General features: G+C 46.2%; 1 protein-coding gene across 2 annotated transcripts; it reads right to left on the bottom strand.

The window, feature by feature from the left end:
* Positions 1 to 1,827: 1,827 nt before the first annotated feature.
* On the bottom strand, positions 1,828 to 21,649 carry Cd83 (CD83 molecule). Of its 2 annotated transcripts, XM_038334057.1 has the most exons (5): positions 21,526 to 21,649; positions 21,314 to 21,435; positions 7,003 to 7,198; positions 5,044 to 5,150; positions 1,828 to 3,420 (listed from the first exon to the last, which is right to left on the bottom strand). In XM_038334057.1, the coding sequence occupies exons 1-5, from the start codon at positions 21,560 to 21,562 to the stop codon at positions 3,292 to 3,294; spliced, it is 591 nt and encodes a 196-aa protein (XP_038189985.1). In that variant the 5' UTR covers positions 21,563 to 21,649; the 3' UTR covers positions 1,828 to 3,291. The 2 variants fall into 2 exon arrangements, with proteins under 2 accessions (XP_038189985.1, XP_038189986.1); XM_038334058.1 differs by lacking the exon at positions 1,828 to 3,420 and having other exon boundaries at positions 5,064 to 5,150; positions 7,010 to 7,198.
* Positions 21,650 to 22,233: the final 584 nt, after the last annotated feature.

The raw sequence follows: 22,233 nt of genomic DNA, 5'->3' as shown, positions 1-22,233 counted from the left end.
ATAGCATGTTCTGTGCCCTCAGATGATTCAGCTATGTACAGGTAAAATTGGAAAGACTGACTACTTTCCCAGTCTATTTTGTTTTAAAAGGGAAAGGAGACTTTAATTTAAAAACACACAGAGACAGACAGACACAACACACACACACACACACACACACACACACACACACACACACACACACACAGTTGCAACACCTAGTTCTCATATCGACACTGAAAACCTAGGCCAGAGATGTGGCTCAGTGGATAAAGGCACTTGTCACCAAGCCTTACAACATGAGTTCAAACCCCAGGATCCATTTGGTGGGAGGAGAGAGCTAGCTCCTGCAACTGACCTCTGACCTCTGATTTACACATGCATGCCAAGGCATGTACATGCAAACATACATATACAATGAATAAATAATTTTTTAAAAAGGTCCCCATCTTTCCTGTCGTTTCTACTGGCGCTGTGCTGCTCTGAGCTTCCAGCCTCCCCGGTGGTTTTGATACCACACATCTCCTCCAGCTCCTTTGTTTACTCCTCACCTTGTTTTCCTGGCTATTATCCCCAAATGATCTGACAATGTGGCCCCACAACTCTGGATCCATCAGTGCTGTGCCGTAGCTCTGACCACCAGAGATAATGTGCTTGCCACTCACCTCTGCTTTTAACTTGCTCCATCTGGGATTGCCTGTGTAAGTCTCCACCTCCATACCTCTTTCTGCCCTCTCCTTTTGTCTTTAACTCTGTGTGTATGACTCTGTCTCTCTCTGTCTCTGTCTCTCTATGTCTGTCTCTCTGTCTCTGTATCTCTCTCTGTCTCTCTCTCTCTCTCTCACACACACACACACACATTTTTAACACTAAATATTAGGTGTAAAACACTGGAGCCAACCTGCTATTAAATTTTAATAATGTTTCTAGTTAGATCTATCTAAAGCAACAAGGGCAACCCTCCTCCTTGTTCTCCACACAATAACTCTAATGACTATGGAGAGTTTATTTCACTGTGTGTTAATTCTCAGAAGGCAACATGCGACAGCCAGCAAGACAATTTACTCCTTTTAATAAAACAAGCTTGTCATAAATTTGTGGACATTGGCCTTTCTTCTTCTCTCCTTTCCTCCTTTCTTGTTTTCCTATCATCCAAACATTGCTAGACACCAAGCCCCTCCATGGACTCCCTCGCTCAGACCTCGGAACTTATCTAGTGAAGAAATAACAGTTCTTACCCTAAATCTCCTGACTGAGGTGGCACAGCTTCAGATGGATAAGAGGTCTGAGTATCTCGATGTGATTCTAAGTTGCCTTGTGCCTTTGGAAAGCACTGGAAGACAGACCTGAATCCATTCCAAGTGATTCTACAACTTTGACAGACACTTCGTTTGTATTCATCTTCCCAAAGAGCCTCTCCCCGTGATGCATTTACAGCCACCACCAGCACTTTGTATATCGCTTTCCTAACAGCTTAGGGCTAAGTGTCTATTTGTAAACCTCAGATAAAACCCAAAGAATCCCAAGATCAGGGCCCCCAACTTCACACATAATTTAGAAGAAGATCCTCCCTTTTGGTCCCTCCCTCCCCCACGGTCACATAGGTGGGTAAGCTAACCTTGTATTAGCTGGTAGGGATGCAGCTCCAGGGTGGATCTGCTAGACTTTGGAAGAAGGAATGCAGTGTCACAGAGGTCTGCCAGCCATATACCTCTGTCCCCCACCCCTGCCCCGGACTCAGGAAATCAGCTGGTCCTTTACCAGTACCATTTCCGCATTCTTATTCCCCAATCAGCATTCCAGCACTCATCCCAAAGTCTGAATCATTATAAAGACAGAAGAGATGACTCTTCTCACATGCATGCCTTTAATAGCATGAAAGTGGCCAGGAAGAGGCAAACACTGGGTCAGCTCAACGCAGCTCTTCACTCTCATGTTAGTGTGAGTGAGTGATGCACACATTACCAAAGGGACAACATTTCTCTGGGAGGCAAATGAGGAAGTCCATAAAATAAGTCCATTAAAGAAGTGCGACAATGTCACATCAGTGCAACATCTGAGAACTCCCTCCTGCCATGGCCCAGTGGCTCCCATAGGTCCGTATCTTCAAGGACTTGTGATTGGCCCTTCAAGAACAAAACACAGAGCCAGTCTCCACATTTCTCAAGAAGAGTTCACACAGAAGACATGGTAACGTTCTGTCCTCTTTATAGCTTTCTTCGGATTGATGGGAAAGGTGATACACGATCAGCATTCTCTACCTCCCGAACTCTAGGATATCAACAAGAATAACAGCCCAGCGGGGTTGCCGCTGTGTACAGTATCTCCAGCTTTCCCGAAGCATTTCTGCACCCATTTTAGTGAACCCAGATAAAAACCATCTGGTTTACAAGCCAGAAAGTGAAAGTCACAAGTGACTCATCCAGGATCATACAAACAGGCTTGGACAATTGTGGCCAGACTTTGGGTAGCACAATCCATGGTCCACACTTTCCAGCAGGACACCGTACGGTGCTTCTAATTTGTTGTCCCTATTCTGAGGGACACTCTCCATATTCACTCAGACTGCTTGCCAGCTAGCAATGCTATCCAACTAGACAATCATTTTTTTTAAAGAAAAGAAACTTCTTTGAAAAACATGAAAATTCTTCTCTCACAAGTACATGTAGATTAAAAAAATAAATGTGGCATCCCTCTGTATTGCCGCTTTATGGATGTCTTTCCCAGATGAAAAGGCCCTGCTGAGGAACAGTTCATTGACCTCTCATTTCTATGTACACATAATACTCCTTACTAATAGCAGGACCTTCGCACTGGGAAATTATTTGCTAAATCTTTCCCGCTGGCTCACAGCTTGGCCTGTCAACTTCTGCCAGATATGAGACATCTGGACTGGTGCAACAAAACAGGACAAATTCAAAGAGCTGTATCCCAGATGTAGACAAGGACAGCTGTCCTTGGGAGTCTGTCACAAGATTAGCTCAGAGTGTTCAAATTTCCCATGTCCTTGCTCCATCTGCGTCTCACCATAGCTTTTACATGACTGAAAAGCATTTAAGAGGTTGACCAGATAGCCGCATGAAACACTAAGCCGACAGCCATAGAGAAGCGGTGATGACCCCATGCTTCATGATCATGTGATGGTGCTCAAGACCCTGTGGCAGGAAGTAGTGTGGAACCCACTGTCAGGTGAAGGACTTCAGAGGAAGGTTGCCATCTGAGGGTGGGGCTCATTCTTCTCTTGTCCAGGCAGCATTCAAGCACACTGGTCTGGGTTGCGCTTGGCTTTGTAAAAACCAGAAAAGACCCTACTCAAACTGTTTCTGTCTTGGAAAGGGTCACTGGCCCCGAATGCTTGCTGGGGGAGGTGACTGGAAGAAAAGCTTGTTCCGTACCAGGTTTAGAAATATCTGGAAAAATACTCTGTAGTCGTGCAAACTTCTGTTAAAAAGCAAAGTGAAAAGATTTTGAGAAATAAGTTATTGGGAAAACTTGGCGGTTGTCACACCATCCCCCAAGAGCGGTCTAGACACCTCATTTTGGAAGCACTTGTTATACTCACCACCCCTCATTCTTTACAAACTATAAGTACCACTTCCCTGATGTTTCCCAATCTCACCAGGAGACTCACGGCTTTCCAACTGCAGTGTTCTCTAGCTCCTACTGCCCCAGAATGTGGAAAGCCAGTTCCTATGGAAGCAGATAGCTGCCAGCAAGAAACCAGAGGCAGCCATCTTGGATGTACTGTCTGACCATCCTAGTTATCTTCTTATGAACAGACAGCACCGCTGACCAAACTGCAAGCTCCAGGAGGCCAGGGACGTATCCACCATGTCTATCCTATGCAGTAGTTGGCTGGATGCTTTGTACACAGTAGGTTCTCATGCAAGTCTTCTGCTTTATTTGTATATATTTGCTTTTTATTTGAAAACCATTTCAAATAAAGCCTTTATTTTTATTTAATGCACATTCATGAAAAGGTCTGTATTTATTGATAGCACCACCAAAAATATATACACCTTAAGAACCCTCTTCAGATTAACTAATGTAATCATTCTTTGAGAAATTGATAATATCCAGAAAAACATCTTAGTATATTACTCAACAATTCATCTCAAAGTCATGAATATTGAAAAAAATACACCTTTTCACCTTTGCCTGATTGTGAAACACCAGTATTTCATTTTGTTCTGTTTTTTTCTTTTAAATAAGCTCCTGACCAAAATCTTTATTCACTTATAATGATTTTATATAGTCATGGGATATGACATGGTGATTATTGATTAGTTTTTAGAATAGAAATCAGAAACAGGAAAATGGACTGGCAGCTGAATACAAGGACATGGTAGATGAGATGACAAGAACCAGCCCTGCAATGGCTCCAGGATGAGTCTATGCTGCTCCCTGTGGAGCTAGTCCTTCTGGTGGCCTTGGGACATATGGAGATGGTTGTTTCCCAGCTGGGCAGAGTCCAAGATGGCTCTGTTCCATGAGGGCCATGGTCAGTCCATGTGAATAGCCAGGCAAAAATGGGCTTAAGGGGCTTCCAGCTGGAGCCTATGACCAATAAATAGCTAGGGCATGTCAGGAATGCCCCAGTACTTCCAGGCACCCTCCACTCCAGAGGGGACCTTTTGGGTACCCCAGTATTCTGACTTCTTGGGATCAAGTCTTAAATGGGATGTGAAGTACGAAAACATAAACATACCCACTAAGAGAAAACAAGCCCAGAGCAGTGTGATCAAAACCACAAGAGCAAGGCCTCTGCCCCAGGGTGGTGGATGGAGACATTGTGATCACAAATCCTTCAGGTCTCCATGGGATTCTTCAGCTTCCCTCCACAACCCCACCTGTGTTACACAGGCTTGACACAACGTTCCACATGTCTCACTAAACCAAAAGCAAGCTGGAGGAATCCCAGGGCACGTCCCAGCGTGGAGGCCTCAGATGTCCAGCCTTCAGTGGGCGAGTGTTCAACGATTCACACTAAGTACAAAACCTACAGGAACCAGTCAGACCCCAGGGACCACGTCACAGCCACAGATGTTTTGAACAGATACTTACGCAAGTGAAAATGATGAGTGTCAGGTAGAAAATGACCAGAGAGAAGAGCAGCACAGCTTCGGCCCTGTACTTCCGGAAAGGAGATTCTGCAGCTTCCTTGGGGCATCCTTAAGAAAGAAAAGGAACCTATGAAGACACTGAAGGACTCTTCTACCCTGCTGCACTCCTGCTTCCTCTAGCTCTAAAGTGCCCATCCCTGCCCTCAGTTCAGGAAAGACCGGTTGTGGGGGCCGTGACTGAAGTCTTAAGTGGTTGCCGTCACATTGCTCTGGCGGTATACCCACAGGATAAGTAGGATGTTTGCTGAGCTTCCAGGGTCATGAACTACCTTAACTTCTTGTGAACTTCTAGGTGAACTCGTGGGTGAATGACCACAGCTTAAGGGCACTCAAACTAGAAAATGAAACTGGAAATCTGCCTGTTCTCGTACAAGAAATCCAGAGCTTTGTTTTATCTGTCTTCTTGAGACAGGGTATCATGTAGCCCAAGTTGGCCTTGAACTCACCATGCAACAGAGGTGACTCAGAGATCCTTGATCTTTCTGCCTCTTCCCTCTTAGTGCCCAGATTATAGGCATGTGCTCCCATCCCTGGTTTTTATTGGCACTTCAAACTGAACCTAGGGTTTCCTGCATGCACACTGAACCCTCTACTATCCCCAGTCCCTCAACTGTGGTTCTTAGAGCAGGCCAGCAGCATAGCAGGGAAGGACGGGCCCTCTCCGGATGTTTGAGGCCACAGCTGTGGCACTAGAGGAAGGCAGAAGGGAGGCCCCAATCAGGAACAGTCGGGGAGAAGGGCCGTGTCCCATTCAGACAGTAGCTGATGCTTGGCTTGCGCTGCAGTGAGGTTGCCAATGGGCTTGGCTCACCGCCTGGGCAGGGACAGGCAGGGGGCAGACGATTCCAAGAAATTGTTCCCTTGAGCCTTATGGAGCTGAGATTAGATTCCAAACTGTACTGCAGTGGTCTAGGAAAAGATTCTCATGAGGGTCTATAACTCAATGGAAAAGGTTGAGAGACGTTATCTTAGGGATCCCTCACAACGACTGAGTAGTCTGTCTACCTCAGGCACCGTAATATTAAATTACATAATATTGAATTAAATAGTGAATTACCTAGTGTAATATCTCATTAAACTTAACAACATACTCAACATACAGATGTTACTGGCCCCATTTGAGAGATGAGGCTTAGATTAAAACAGTGGCAAAACCAGCCACGCGCTAGTGAGCGTCAGTGTTAACATCTGAGCTGGATCAGAGCAATTCATCCCATCTGGCCCTTAACTTGGAGGCAATACGGTGTTAGAAGAGAAGATGGAAGGCAATCTGCTATGCTCTTCACTTTCCTCTCTGTCCCCCAGAACTCTCCCTCACCGGGCTATTCTCATTTCTTATCCATTTGAATATTTGTTGAGGGCCTACTGTGTACCGAGACACACAGAACAGAGACTAGCTTGTCCCTGGGGAAGATGTATATTTAGCTACTCCATTCATCTCATGGCAAGTGGACAGTGCGTCACAAAGACAAGCAAACCATGGGAGAGGGCTGGATGTTGAAAAGGGTGTAAGGTCTTTGTGTCTGGCAGGGGCAGCAGTGAGCAGAATGCAAATGCTGGCTGGCTCTTTAAAGAGCACTCATAGTCTTGGGACGTGATTATTAACTTAGTTCTAAGATTACGGGACATGAGGAAAGTCTAACTGTAGTGCAAAACCAGGGCCTGAGTGACAATATGTTTGTCATTTCTGGCCTTAGTGCCTGCAAATGTCGGGCAAAAGTCAATGCATAGATCAAGCCCCATAGAGAAAAAAAAAAAAAATCATGCTGTCCTTCAGAGGAATTGGTTCCAACCAAGATGTTTTCCTAAGCTGCAGGATCAGATTCTGGAAGAGGAGAGACTTTGGGGTACACAGAAAGCACACCCCCAGTCTGTGGGAAGAAAAGCCAAGTGAGCTCACCTGTCACTTTCAAAGCCACGGTGCCACTGGAGTTGCGCTGCCCTCCCAGCTCCTGCAGGGCACACCTGTAGATGCCAGCGCTGCAGACAGTAGTGTTCTGGATCGTTAGGGAGTAAGACCTTGTCCTGGGCTCCTCGGAGGAGTCGTTTTGCCTGCTCTGGGGGAGCTCCAGCCTCTCGTTGCCTCCCTCTGAGAGCTGTGAAGAAGCAACAAGGGGTCACACTTACTGACAGACTGACAGGAAGGTCTCACAACTTGTCTTCACGAATCCATCAAGACTGCTTGCATCAAGGGGAGAGGAGAATCTGCAAAAACCTCTCTCAGGCTCGGTTCACTTTGAAACAAGATCAGAATGTGATCTGTGATTGGGGCACCAGTGATCCAACCTCTACCCCGCAGGGGCTGGCAAGTCACCTGGGGACCATGGCGCAGTGTGCATCACTCTGGGTTGGATTTTATTCTTGTTGTTCCCTTTTAAATTTTCTTTTTTCTTTCTTTTTTTTTTTTTTTTTTTTGCTTTGTTTTGTTTGTCTGTTTCAGATGCTAAATCATCCACTCACTGGTTCTTAATTTTGGATGTCAGTCTGTTTCTTGGACAACTTCCTAAATCTCTTAAAAAACAAAGAAAACAAAAACACTGCCAGGCAACTCAACCAAACCCCAGGTACAGATGAGCAAAGACCCCTGTTAGCCAGCACCTTCAGTGTTCAAGGTCACAAACAACGTATAATTGACTATGTTTGTTTCTCTTCTAAGGCAGGAAGATGCTGGGGAGAATGGTATGAGGAGGTTTTATGAGTCATATCAAACTATGGAGGGAAGGACAGTGACAGCCCATCCTGATGGACTAGATGCCAAGCCAGCCAAGCAATTTAATTTTTTTTAATTTATTGTTAAATTATATATTTTTAATTTCTCTTGGGCTATCTTGGAGATGCAGTTGTGGGTTGTTTTCAGTATCTTCTACTTAAAGATGCGATGGACACCACATTCAATATCTACTCTAGTTCACATACATCTCTTAGTGTGTACATGTTTGGGCATGCATGCATGTACATGTTCATGTGTGCAGGTGTGTGTGTGTGTGTGTGTGCGTGCTTGCAAGTGCACACACACACGTGTAGAAACCTGGGGACAACCTCAGCTGCGTTCCTCAGGTGAGATCCACTTTGTTCTTTGAGACAGAGTCTCTTACGGGCCTGAAGCTTTGTGTAGGCTAGCCTGACTGGTCCGTGATTTCCCAGATCTGACTGCAGCACTGAGACTACAAGCATGCACCTCTGTATCTGGCTTTACTGTGGGTTCTTGTGGCTCAAACTCAGGCCTTCATGCTTGCAAGGCCTGAGTGTGTTTCTAATCGGCTCTCACAAGTTGGTTCTGTCACCTTTAGGTCCATCTAACCTTTTGACACCACAGCACACTGTTTACAAGGTTCACGCTCAGAGAAATGTACAGTTAATTTTAAAAAAAACACCAAAAATGCCTCATAATATTATAAATAAATGTACAATTTTGTGTTGGGCTACATTTATAGATATTCTGAGCCACATGTGTCCTTCGGGCGATAGGTTGGCCACACCTTAATTAAAAGCTTCTAAAATAGCTTTTCAGTAACAGTAAAGCCGAATATTGCTTTCAGTGCTGGCAGGGAGTCAGCATCCCCAAACAACCTGGAACTGCCTTTTTCTGCTTGGCCAGAGACCAGTAGGAAGGCTTGGAACAAACGACAACCCCCACCTATCTCTACTGTCATAACAGTGCCCAAGAGTCACCTCAGAGGAATGGACAAATTACCAGACTTCTCTATGCCAGCAGCTGAAACAGTGAACGGGGAGCGTACTGCAGTTCCCCAGCATTCAGAGGGGGCTCTGGCAGGAAAATAGATAGCCAAGGGGTTGGGGAATCACTCTACAATAAAGGTGCACACACTCATTTACATGTGTCTACATGAACACACACACACACACACACACACTCAGGGTCCCTGGAAGCCAAGCAATGCACAGCAAGGTCACCCAGTTCAGTCCCAGCTTTGAGAATGCTGACATTCTTGTGAAGTGGGCGACAGAGACATCTGCTGGCAGATTTATGCGCAGTCCCTGAACTACGCTGAAAAGAATGGCTCTTCTCAGTCTGTCTGCAAACATGAATCCCATTTCTTGGCAGTCCTTCCCATTTTAAGAAGTTTCTTACTAAATAATCAAGACTCTCCAGGTGAAAGCTAAAATCTGGGGCCTTTGGAGGTTCAAAAATACAACAAGACTGGCACCGAGGACTTGGCTTAGCAGCAAAGTGCTTGCAGTACAAGCATGAGTTCCTGAGTTCAATCCCAAGCCCTGACATAAAACAACTTGGTGCGGTAGGCACAAGCCCATAATCCCCATGCTGGGCCAGTAACAGGGGGATCCATGGGGCTTGAGAGCCAGTCAGTCTAGTCAAACTGAGGAACCCTGGATTCAATGGAAGACCCTGTCTCAAAAAATAAGTCAGGGAGTGATTAAGTGAGAGCCAACAATGACTTCCAGTCTCCACACTCATGCATACACATGCACACATACACACGAGCATGCTTAAACACAAAGCAACCAAGGAGGTGGCTGACGAGCCATCAGAGAAATAAAGAGCATCCAAATGATTCTAGGACAAGTAGAGGCAGTTCCTCATGGCTTATGACTTTCCCAAACCCTGACCGTCCAGCAGCGCCAACCTATATCAGCTGCCACGTGAAACCAATCTGTGCAGTCCTGACCAATGTTCCCCCCAACTCTTTTTTTCTAAATCAACCCTTGATGGCAAATATGCTGCAACAGGCACTTAGCGACAACCCACCCCCACTTTCCTCCTGGGGAGCACTTTTCTGTCAAGAGAGCCCTCTCTCAGTTCAGAGAAGTCCACGAGAAAGTCAAGATCAAAACCAACAGCACTCCTGGAGCTGCTGTATATCCGACCATGCCTGTTTTGATAAAGCTAGCTGCTGGGACTCGAGAAGCCAGCTGATGGCAGAGACCAGAGCTGCTTGGCAATAGCCTTCTATCTATCTGCAAAGGAATTCATTTTGTAACAAAGCAGCTCCAACAGCAAGGAGTACACTTTGTGGTCAGATTTCTACGGGCTTCCAGAAAATTCTAGCAATTCGATTCCAGTTGCTAGTAGCAACACAAAAGCCAGGTGAGACAGTGAGGACAGAAGGAAGAAATGAAGGGAGATGCGGAGCAAGGTTATGGGCACAATCGCCTGCCAGATTCTGCCTTGCTGAGTCATCCCACCCATCAGTGGAGTTACAGTCAAATACCTCCTCTGCTCTCACAGGTCTCCTCCAAAGACCCTTTCTCCCCGGTGCCACAGAGAACCAGTGCCAGAGAGCTAGCATAACCAAGAACTCTTGCTAAATGACTGACAGCATTCTGCTTGATAAGTAACCACAATGGTGTCACATCTTATCCATGGGAATCTATCCAAGACCTTTGGTGGGTTTCTGAAATCATAGGTAAAACTGAAGTTGTCTTTGGAAAAGCACAATGGCTTTTTTTCCTATACATACTCACTCAGACAGTGTGGTTTCTAAACCAGGTGGAGGCTTTCTGCGCACATTTTCTGCCCACAAAATTAATACCTTTTCTATCTCACCCAAGCTTTGACGACACATCATGACCATGACTTTGCAGTGCAAGGCAGGACAACAGAACAAGAAAGCGTTTCTTTTCCCTTCTTCAAAATATCAGGATGAAGGATTCGCCCTTCCCGCGGACCCCAGCAGCCTCAGCTTGAGAAGCTTGCATTCTCCTCTTTTCTCAGTAAATCATCTGTTCCCTTAAAGGAAGCACTTTGTGGTTTTTCTTGGGCATATCCAAATCGCTAGCACCACTACTCTTGTGCATTGAGCCCATTATTAAGCAACGTATGGGAGACTTGAATGTAAGCAAGTGTATCTGATACTAAGCGTATCTGACAGCCATGAAGACTGCTCGTGGTGGAAGGCAGCTATACTGTGTAGCTAAGCTGAACGGAAGGGAGATTCACATCTCAGACAGGACAAGGTGTGAGGTTTTTAGCACGCTACTTGGAACAGCAAACAGTGCAAACCTTGTGAATTGTTTATTTCTGCAATGTTTCATATAAAATGTTTAGACTACGGTTGGCCACAGGGCCTTGAGATGGATAAAGGCGAAGTCATGGGTAAGGGGACACAATGGTCAGAGTCGTACAGCGCACCCGGGAGTTTTCACAGCCCTCTCCTCGTTCATGTTTGAGGTATTGCAATGTCTGCTGCTCTTTCTTTTGTTGTTTTAAGATATAACTATCCAAAGGGTGGGGGGAGACAGACCTTTCCTTTCCTGTGACTCTACCTGAGAAATACAGGATCTCCCCACTACTGTAAAAGGAGCAACCATTTTTGTTTGTGTTAGGTGCTCAAAACCAGAGTGTAGCACCGTGGTTGCCCGGGAAACCCCTTATGTAAAACTCCAAATGATTCTCCAAAGACCCGTAGCCAGGCTCATGTCATCTTGCCATGTCAAATGAACCAGCAGTGACCAAAACAGCCCTGGGCAGTGAGGGAGGAGGAACACAGACTCACGGATGAACCTGTCCCCTCTTTGCCTTATTCTCTGAGTTCTTATGAGCATTGGAACTGGCTCAAAATCAGGCACTGGCAAGAGCAGCTTTTTAAACATTCCAAGTCTAAAAGTGTTTCATTGCTTCTCTGCGAAAGCATTTTAGGAAATAGTAATTTCTAACAAAAGGAACCCTCCGATTCATTCAGAGCCGAGCATAATTGACGGGAACTGTTTAATGCGCGCTCTGCGATGCTAATGTTGCTGTACAGCACGTGAAAGCACAACATAATTTGGGCAAATTAATTCCTCAAAACGCTCATTCCAATGCTCTTTTAAATATCCACACTCTGTGGATTAACTTTTATGCTGACAACTGAGCTTTTTTATTGAATTAGAAAAAAAATATGCGACATCCTGTTTTGAGAAAACCCAAGGACTTCGGTTTGTCTTACGGCCTCCAATTTGAATAAAGGCCTAAATATCATATTCTTTCTCTGAGACAGACATTTGACCTTAAGGAAACCACAAGACCTAAATTAAACTGTGTTTTCCCTTTAATTTGCCGAACATATCATCAAGCAAACACAAAGTACTGATTTTAAGAGTATGTGAATTAAAAAGCTTTTTAAAAAATAAATGATAGATAAATTTGAATAAGCACAAACTAAATCAATAATACTCGGATGGAACCCGTATTTCAACTAAGAACTATTGCAGCAAATGTTTTCTAAAAACAAATTTATGTAGTTTTATTCAAATACATGACAATTAATCAGACTTGGCAGGGCAGCCTGCGATCCCAGCTACTCAGAAGGCTGAGACAGGAGGATTAGCCAACTCAGAGAAACCTTGTCTCAAAATAAAAGGCATGCTGAGGGTTTGGAAACTTGGGAAATGGCACAGAGGACAAAGTCCTTGCTGTGCAAGTTTGAAGCTATGAGTTCAGGTCCCCTACCCACCTAAAAGTTCAGGCATATCTGTAATCCCAGTACTAAGAGTGCAGAGACGGGTGAGCAAGCCCAAGGGACTCACTGACCAACAAGTCTAACTCAAATAGTGAGATTCAACCAATAAACCTTGCCACAAGAAAATAAGGTAGGGAGTAATCAAGGCATCCTGACTTTAGGCTCTAGCCTCTGCAAGCACAGGTACAGGCACACACACACACACAACATACACACAACACACACACACAACACACACACACACCATGTGAACTTCTTAGAAATGATCAAATTTGTTTGCTGAGGCAACAAGGAGTTCTGGTCACAAACTAGAAGCCTGAGTTCATCAGATAGCAGATCTGCTAAAAACATGGTAAAGCGTGGCTGGCAAAGAAAGGTTTCTTTTGGAAGGAAAAATAGCACCGAATTTAAATATTTCATTTACCAACTTGATAAACCACACTGAAAGAGGGAGACGCCAAATGTTCAAAGGTGTCATCGCATTAATCTGATGTATCCCAAGCACGCTTTTTGTTAATTGCATTTCCTGTGCACTACCATTCTTGTACCTTGGTTTTCACTCAATTAAAGTGCTAATATAATCCCCATTCATCATAAAAGCAGCTCTTTATAATGTGCAAAATAGTTTGGCTCTGAGTTTGATGTCATAATGAGGATAAAATGTATGAGCATTAATGTCGGGGGTTTTTTTCCCGAGTGTAGTTTTATTAGGAAAATGATTTTCTACTTTGAAATGTACTGGGTCTAACAGACAGAGCTGGATTTATGGCTGTTAACAAGAGTAATGAGTATGACAGCAGAGGCTTAATTAGCAGCGTTGGCTTTGGAGTCGGGTAGAGTGGGAACCATTCCCAGCCCTACCACCAATTCTTCTGTTCTTGGCCAACTGGCTGAGCAGCTCAATGGGGAGTTTGGACCCACTGGGCCCAGGACTGAGTGACCACATCTTAGAAAAGTGGTGTGAAGGTATTTACGGTGCTGCATGCCTACTGTAAGTCTGGTGGCGATCAGATGCAAAGCCCTAAAGATGTTAATTTTTAAAAAACACATAGCCAAGGCTCACTTCAGCATGCTGAGTAGTTCATTGCACACAGGAAGGATGCATTCTGAATAAATGAATGAATCTGAGAAATAATGAAAACCTGACGAGCACATTGGCTTCCAAATCAGAAGGACTGGAGTCAAGTCTGAGCTTCTGCGTTAGCTAATCGGGTCATTTTCAGTCAGTCGCTTCATCTCTGTATTCCCTTCCCTTGTCTAGAAGGAATCTGTTACAAGATATTTTCTCAAACGAGAAACGCTTCTGGGCACTGTGGAGTCGGGAGAGTGGGGGGAGAAGCTGTCGCCATAACTGGCTATTTTCCCCTCCATCCAGACTCTCCTTCCTTCCAGCTCATCTTTCTTGGCTGATTTTCTGGTAAAACTGTCCTAGAAATCTCAGTCCATTGCTCTAGGGAGAAATCTCATGTTCAAGTGGGGTGTGTGTGAGTGTGTGTATGGTGTGTGTGTATGTGTGTTTTGTGTGTGTGTGTGTGTATGATATGTGTGTGTGGTGTGTATGATATATGTGTGGGAGGGAGGTGTGGGGTGTATGGGGTATGTGTGTGTTGTGTGTGTGCATATGTGTGGTGTGTGGGTGTGTGTTCGTGTGTATGCATGTGTGTGTGGTGTGTATGATATATGTGTGGGAGGTGTGGGGTGTATGGGGCATGTGTGTGGTGTGTGTGTGTGTGTGTGTGTGTGTGTTCATGTGGGCACATGCGCATGTGAAGACCAGAAGACAGCCTCAGTTGCCCCTTTAGGTACCAACCAATCTTGTTTCTGTTTGTCTTTCAAGACAGAATCTCGTACTGGCCAGAAGCTCTTTTGATTGGCTAGGCTAGCTACCCAGTGAGCTCCAGGGATCTACACCACCACACCCTACTTTTTCTCACTGGTCCTGGAGATCGGATGCATGTGCTTCCACAGCAAGCACTTCACTGTCTAAAGCATCCCTCCAGCCCATGTCAGCTGACCATTATGTCTTCAAAACACCACAGCATTCTGATTCTCTCAAGTATCATTTTAATAAAGCGGAAAAGCCTTTCGAGGCTGGGATCATAGATAGCAATGCTGATCCTTTCATTATTCTCAGCAACCATCCTGAGGTTGCCATCTTGGGGTACCTACTGGACTCTGAGTTCATGTCCTTCACAAAACCACAAGAACTCCTTGGGTCTAGCAGAGGTCTATTTGACTCTGGCCTGACATCCCATGGCCTCAGAGACTAGTTGGGACTGGCACACAATGCAATCATAGCCACTTAAGAATAGTCGGAAACTTGTTCTATTAAAAGAAAAACCCAACCAGAAAGATATTGTTGGGGGCGCAGAATATGCAAGTGTGTGTGTCAGCTACTATTTCCCTGCCAGGAGGAAGCTAGCAATAACATCAATACAAAGGTTGGGAAAGAGGAGAGATGAAATATCACCAAGCCTGGGGGATATTCACATACCTCTAAGCCCAGCTTTTCTTACAGAAAAGGAACTATGTTGATGCATATATAACGGGAATGTTAAAAATAAAAAAATTTAATACATCATGGAAAAGCCAACATAGTTCCTTTTCTTTAAGATAGAATTGCAATTCCTTGTAACAGGAAGTCTTAACTGATGGGGACACACACAGAGAGAGACCACTACATAAGGGTGGTGTTTAGGGAACTCTGCCCATGTGGCCCCAGCTTCTGAGTCAGTCCTACGTATGTGTCACCTTTCCTCAAAGAATGACACCCCAGAACTGACCCAGAAAGTCTGGTCCACGGTGACTGCAGATGCAGCAACTAACATCTTCCTTTTCCAGAAGTCCTTCCTCATCTGGACCCACAATCCTCTCCGGCCACCAGCTCTTCTGGGATCTATCCTCTTCAGAGAACTCAGATTAGAACACGCAAGTGACTTACTAGTGCTCCAAGAAACTGTCACATGATGTTACCATAGCCCGGTCTTCCAGTTGGTACTAGTTCCACCTAGCGCACACAGGAAGTTGCTCCAGTGCACCTCCATGAAAACACAAAACCAACCTCAACAAGGCACACACAAATCAAGGTTCCAAAAGATTCCACACACACTCAGGAGTGTGACGGAATATTACTAGGGCAAGAGTTTCGCCCCTGCTCTGATTTGGACTCAGGAGTGTTGATACAAAACTTAGGAAAGCAAGGGAGAGTTCAGTCAGTCTAAGCATGAGAATCAAGTTACTTCCCTGGTAACCATGTTTAAAAAAAAAAAAAAAAAGAAATAACTGGGTAAGGGGGTAGAGGTCTGCGGTCCCAGCCCTGGGGGAGGTGGTACGGGAGGATGCCTGAGCTTGCTGGCTCCAGGTTCAGTAAGAGAGCCTGTTTAGAAACATGTGGTGGAGAGTGATCAAAGAAAAAATGCAAGGTTACCATTCCCATGCATACATACAGTCTCGTGCGCACACACACGCACACACATTTAGAATCATTGCTGAAGTCGCTAGAAAGATTATGGAAGCAGTTTTAGTCAGAGGGACCATTTTCTAGGTAATGACTTTGATTTTTAAGCCTGCCTTACATAAATGCCTACGTCACTGAGGCCTCCTGGAAACTTCTCCTTTTTCCACGCAGTGACATAACTAAGAATAACCCCAGGAAACGCGGACCTCATGTGATCCAGGTTCCCCTTTGTATTTGTGGAAAGCACATGTTTTTTTTTGTTGGTGTTTCCCTTCAACTCTCAGCCGGCCTCTTCCTACCCCCCAAAGGACACGAACAATGCCATGTTCGGGCATGTTCAGCCATGTCCAAAACCTCAATGAGCCACCATTCTCGTCTGGCGGAGACGTCTCCATTCTTTCTGAGGTAGACTCGTCTTTCCTTGACCGCGCAGACAGAAATGGTGATGGAGCAAATCCAAGGGAAAAAGATGTGCTCTGGCCTCCGCTGAGCTAACCTGATGGGAATTTCAGTGCAGGAAAAGAATACAGGCTCCTAAACATTTGTCTTCTCAGACGAGCTACATTCTCCCCCATCACCATGAGACATGCGCTCTTCCTTAGATTTGTATGACATCATTCTCTGTGCTGAAACTCTCAGTGGTTCAGCACTGCTGAGAGAGTGTGCCCTGGACTCACTATTGACATTCGAGTCCTTCCCATTCTGCCTCCATCCTATCCTCTCTAAGTTTACCTGCTGTGCCATCTCATCCTTTCTGGATCAGCAGTGACCTCACTTGCACCAAAGATGCTTTGTGGTCCACTTCTCTGCCCTTGGTTAAGATGCTACTCTGGAAATGTTTGCTTTGTCTCTGAGTGTGGGTGTGTACACATGTGTGTTATGTGTGTGGACACCAGATGTCTTCCTCTGTCACCCTCCACCTTGTCTATCAAGACGGGGTCTCTCAAAGAACTCCCAGACTTGACTAGGTTGACTGCCTAATGAACTTCAGGGGTCCCCCCCCTCGTCTCTGGTCATCTGCTCTGGTGTTACAGATCCTAGCCATAGGAGCTGCTTTTTTCACATGGGTGCTGGGGCTCCAAAGAGCCATCTTCTCCATGTTGATTTTGGGATAGCTATCGCCAGGCCCAGGAGGCTGCTACAATAGCTGTGTAAATATGAAAGACATCCAAAAACCAACTTCACGTCTTTCATAGTGATTTCAGAGTGATTCTTGGAAAAAGTGATTTCTCCAAGGCAAGGAGGGCACATGCCTATGGGGACTGTAGTATTTTTCTCTGATTCTAATATATATACAGTTCTCACATTTCAGATTTTTAGTCCTTCTAAATTTAATATGGAAATGTTTCTTTTTCTCCCAAATAAATATGTTCTTAGATGGCCTCTGAGAATCAAGGAAACGCAACAAGTGGTACCTATTAGCTCACAGGTAGTCCCCCGGGGATGACTTCAACCCCTCGGCTCTTTTCAAAGAGGCCTTGCCCTCTGAGCTCGGCATCTGACACTGGTAGAGACAGGAAATATTCACTGAGAGTGACTAGTATCCAGGGGAGACCGCAGCCAACTGAGTCAAGGCCAACACACTGGTGTGGTGCCTAGCCTCGAGCTGTCAGAGGGTCTGCTTTCCAGTACAGAAATGGAACACAGCACTGGACCAAACTGCCCATACTTTACTCTCGCCAAGACTTTTCTAAGCCCTGAAGTCAAGTGTGGCCGATTCTCTGGAAATCACAGTCTTACTTCCCCTTTCTCCCTTCCTTTGACAATCGTCTAAATAGAGTTATGTCTTGTGACGCATGGCTGTCCCCACCCCCGCAGTATCACCCAGAGGCCACATCTGATATCCCCTTTCACTTTGCCTCACCGGAGGTTGTCAGGGCTCCTAGCATGATCCAGGATGGTGCTATATCTGCAGAGTAAATGACTCCTCCTTGTTAGCAGAGAAGCACACCAACCATGCCCATAGCTGTCTGTCTGGAGCTGGGCTCTCTCTTCTAACCTACTGTAGCTTTGTGGAAGCAAGCACAGACATGGTGATGCTCCATGAAGCACAGTCACAGCCCCTCATGCAGAGCCTTATATTCAGCTTTGTTCTCTGAAACCCAATGTAAACAAAGGTCATGGTCAACAGCCAAAGAATGACAGATCAAAGCATATTTGCCTGTGTTCTCAAACTACTTCCTCGTACCCAAGCTGCAATCTATTAGAGCTTTAAAAACTAAACTGAGTTACAGTCTCAGTGGATTATAACTTATTAATTTTCCCATTTCTCCTCCATCATTTACTCTACTTTAAAAGGTAGGAAGAGAAGGCAAGGCGTCTTCAGGGGTTCCAATTAGGAGGGTGCCGGGCCACAGAAGGAAATGCTGTGCTAGAGGATACTGGGTTGGTGCTCTCTGTATTTGGCCTTTGATCTTCTGTGCTTGTCTCTACTGAAATCCTCCATCATCCCCATCACCACATCTTAGACACAAAGAATGGAGTCAGCCATGGCCCGATCCATCAATGTTTATACAGACACGAACTGAATTCCATCTGCCTTGAGTTTTTGGTAAAAGGCAAGTGATGTTGTCAAGGTGTGAGTTGACTTGCAGGAGTCCTTTCTTGAGCACAGGCCATCAGTGCCAACTGGCTAATGGCAGAATGCTCTATGGGACCCAAGGACGAAATGGCAAGTGGACTTTTAAGCCCTGTGTCGTTGTGACCACCTGCGAGGGAGTGATTTAGGGTGGCACACAGTGAAACTTCACTTCGAGGGGTTCTCCTTGCACTAATCCCACACACAGGAAACAGGTTTTATAATACCAGGACAGAGACGGGGAAGGGAGGTAAGAAGAACTGGACTGACTGGCCTTTGGTTCTGAGTTTAAATTCCCTACCTCACAGTTCCCCCAGAACATTCTCCAAGGAAACCATACAGAAAACCCAAGACGCTTCATCCATAAAACGAGGCCTTTCGGTATCTCGCCACTGGCCTTATTTCTAGAACTCTCTGTCCATTTTTTTTTTTTTTTTGGCCATACAAACAGCAACAATACCAATCTATTCATTTGGGACCTGGAAAATACCAACTATGATGGGACTCATCCAGAAGTCCAAGGAGAAAGAATTCACATCGATTTCAAGGTGCTTGGTTAGTGGGCTGGCACTGTACCGCTCCTCTAGCCACCGAGCCCATGGAGAGAGGAAGAGAACAGACACCTTTTCCTCTTTTCCTTTAGCATCACAGATTCACTCACAGCAAGCAAGCACTCTACCACTCCCCCCCCCCCCCCCCGCCTTGGGTTTTGTGATTTTTTTTTAAGAAGTTTTAAGGGACCTTCAGGCCAGACCTTGCAAGAACCATGTCCAATAAACAAGCACATACATTAGTGTTACATCATCTGCCGACATCCAAGAAGAGGTCAAAGGCTAATTGCTGTGATTTACTGAACCATTCCAAACGACCCCGTGCGAGAAGATTTAACTTGACAACTGTTTGAACTTCACAGTCTGAAATTTCATCCACTTGTTTCGCGAGTACTTTTTAATTACTCCCCTGGGGATATTAATGATGCTTTCTTTTTTTAATTACAGTCTGGGAGAGAACATGGTTTCATGTTTGCGCCCTCCTTGAGATGATGGCTAAGTCTACTGTCTGGCTGGCTCAGGGACACTTTGTTTTTCTTTACCCAAAGTAATTAAAGTACAACACCGAGATATCAAGATAGTCTAACAACCCAAGATCTGGAATCTAACAGCTTAGGTCAAAGCCCATGTATTTTGCTCCCCCCAGGGCTCTATTTCTTCATTAGGAAGTAGGGACAGGCATAGTTCTGGACTCTTAAGGCCACACTGTTCCAGAAGACAGAGGAAGATAATATATGTAAATATTTGTCCCCATAGTCTGGCATATGGTGAGTCCTCAAATACTGTTTTTGTAATATTTTTAAAGCGTTATTGTTTTGACTACTCAAAAAATTTGGACTCCTGTCCTCTGAGCTCACAGTGAAAAAAGAAATGAAGAAATAGGGCCCCCCCCACCCGCTCACCCACCCCACCCCCTCACACTCCCCTACACCCTGTCCTATAGTGTTCTACCCAGCAGTGTCCTGCGGTCTCCATGGTGCCACCTCCCTCATGCAATCAGTTTAGATTCGGTAAGAGGGTAGACCCTGGATGCTGGGCAGAACGCAGAAAAAACTGGTGCCATCGCTGTCTTTCGGGTACTGACAACCCATTTGATTGACTACTTGGGGTTTTGGTTTGATGCTCGGGGTTTCAGCATGCTTTTGCATGTTAAGTAAATACTGTACCGCTAAGCTACTAGCCTCCAGTCCAGACAATTAGCTAAAGTGGTCAAATACCGCGTGCGCGCGCACTTGCACGCGCACACACACGCGTGCGCTTACACACACACACACACACACACATTTGGTGTGTGCTATGTTGCCTTGCATGTTTAAACACCCATACATACTACACGCTCCTGCAGCATCTTTCACAGCGGGGGGGGGGGGGGGGGGGAGCGTGGAGGAAGCCCTGCGTTTTGTGGAAACTTAGATCAAGCAGAGGCTTCCTCAGAGGTAAGCCAGCAAATCAGAAAGCCACCCCTGGGGATTGAATTCATTTGCCTTAAAATGGAGGTGGCCTGCCTCCGAAGCTCATTTAAAGAAGGGGTGCAAAGGCCGGCTCTATTAAATGATAGCTGCTTGGCTTTAGCATACAACAGGAATTACAATTGTGAAGTCTTAAGATGTCGCTGAAAGGAAACCTTTCAAGTGTTGTGCCTTGTGAAACTCAATTTCCCACCACAAGGGCAGAGTCCTCACTCATGGCGGGACCCCTCAGGGGCTGCCTTGGCTGAAAAGAAATAGACACTCCTAACTAACTCCTGTGGCCAACCGAAGTCATTTGAGACCCTTTTAAAGACCTTCCTCTCAAGTGTTCCTCTCCCTTCTGTATTTTGAAGGTGTCGTGGTCACAAGGCACCAGAAATCAGGAGTATGGGGACATGCTTCCTGTCTCATGTCCAAAATCTAGGCCCACGTTGCTTTCTCTGCAGCCTCCTGGCTGTGCCCACAGGTGCCCTGCGGCACGGATCCATTCCCTTGCAAACCTCTGGTGGGATCACTCACTCACGTCAAGACGCCTTTGATCATGATCTCCAGGAACTAAAACCTGAGGGTACTTGGGCTCTGGATGCGATTGCAGATGAAGCCCAGTGGGAGAAGGTCGAGTATCAGAATAGCTAGAGTATGCAACCGGGGCCCCGGGAGACTCAGCCCCTAGGCTGTCTGCTTCCTCTGTCCCCACAAAAAAAAAAAACCCGCTCAGACCCGGGTCTTGCTTACCTTGGCCCAGGACACCTCGTAAGAGAGCTGCGGGTCCCAGGGCGCTGGGCACGGCAGGTCAGCCGTCTCGGAGCAAGCCACCGTCACCTCCCGCATCGCCATCGCTGGCGCCAGGCTGCAGGCTGAAAGAAAAAGAGGAGAGACAGAGAGGCATAAGCCAGGCCACCGAGGCAGGTCGCAGGCAGCGTAGGGCGACAGGCTGGGGGCCGTACCGCAGCCAAGGAGCAGGAACTGGAGGCCTCGCGACATGGCTGGAGCGCTGCGACACCGTCCAGGCCACCCTCCTGGGCGCGCGCCGCGTTCTTGTACCCGTGCTCGGGACTTCCCCGTGCTCCGGCCCCGGGGACTCCCCAGCCGGAGGAGGCGGGTGGCCCGGTCCCCGCCCCGCGCACGCGTCCCCAAGTCCGCGTCGCTGCTGCCGCTGGCCAGCGGTGACAAGCAGCTCCGCGGAACGGCCCCGCTCCCTGAGGCTTTAGAAGCCGCGATGGCACGCGTGACACCGGCTCGATGACCCTCAAGCCCAACCTGGGAACCAGGCCATCGAGCCATACTTGTAGGTTGAGGGAGGGTGGGCAGCTTCCTCTGAAGCCCAGGGCTGTGGCGAATTTGTTCCTCTCCAGATTTTGTGATAGGCGCAGATACACTAGACTTCCAGCAAAGTGGCATACGCCTGCAGTTCTTGGCTCCCTGCCTTCTTTCTGGGTTATCATCCGGCCTTGTTTACATTGTTTGAACAAAAGACATCTTTTTATACTAAAGCATTAATTACATGCATGCTCATAAGTATTTTAGAAAACAATGTCTAAAAGAAGATTCAGTCCATCTGCTTCCCACCCGCTCTCCAAGGCTCAGAGACCATGGAAAAGGGGAGGGGGGACAGAAAGATTTTAAGAGCCAGAGGTCTAGAAGGATCAGAATGA

Source organism: Arvicola amphibius, chromosome 6, assembly GCF_903992535.2.
Source record: "Arvicola amphibius chromosome 6, mArvAmp1.2, whole genome shotgun sequence".
Taxonomy (NCBI): Eukaryota; Metazoa; Chordata; class Mammalia; order Rodentia; family Cricetidae; genus Arvicola; species Arvicola amphibius.
Note: the sequence above shows the minus strand (reverse complement) of the source record. Positions and strands in the feature narration are given on the sequence as shown.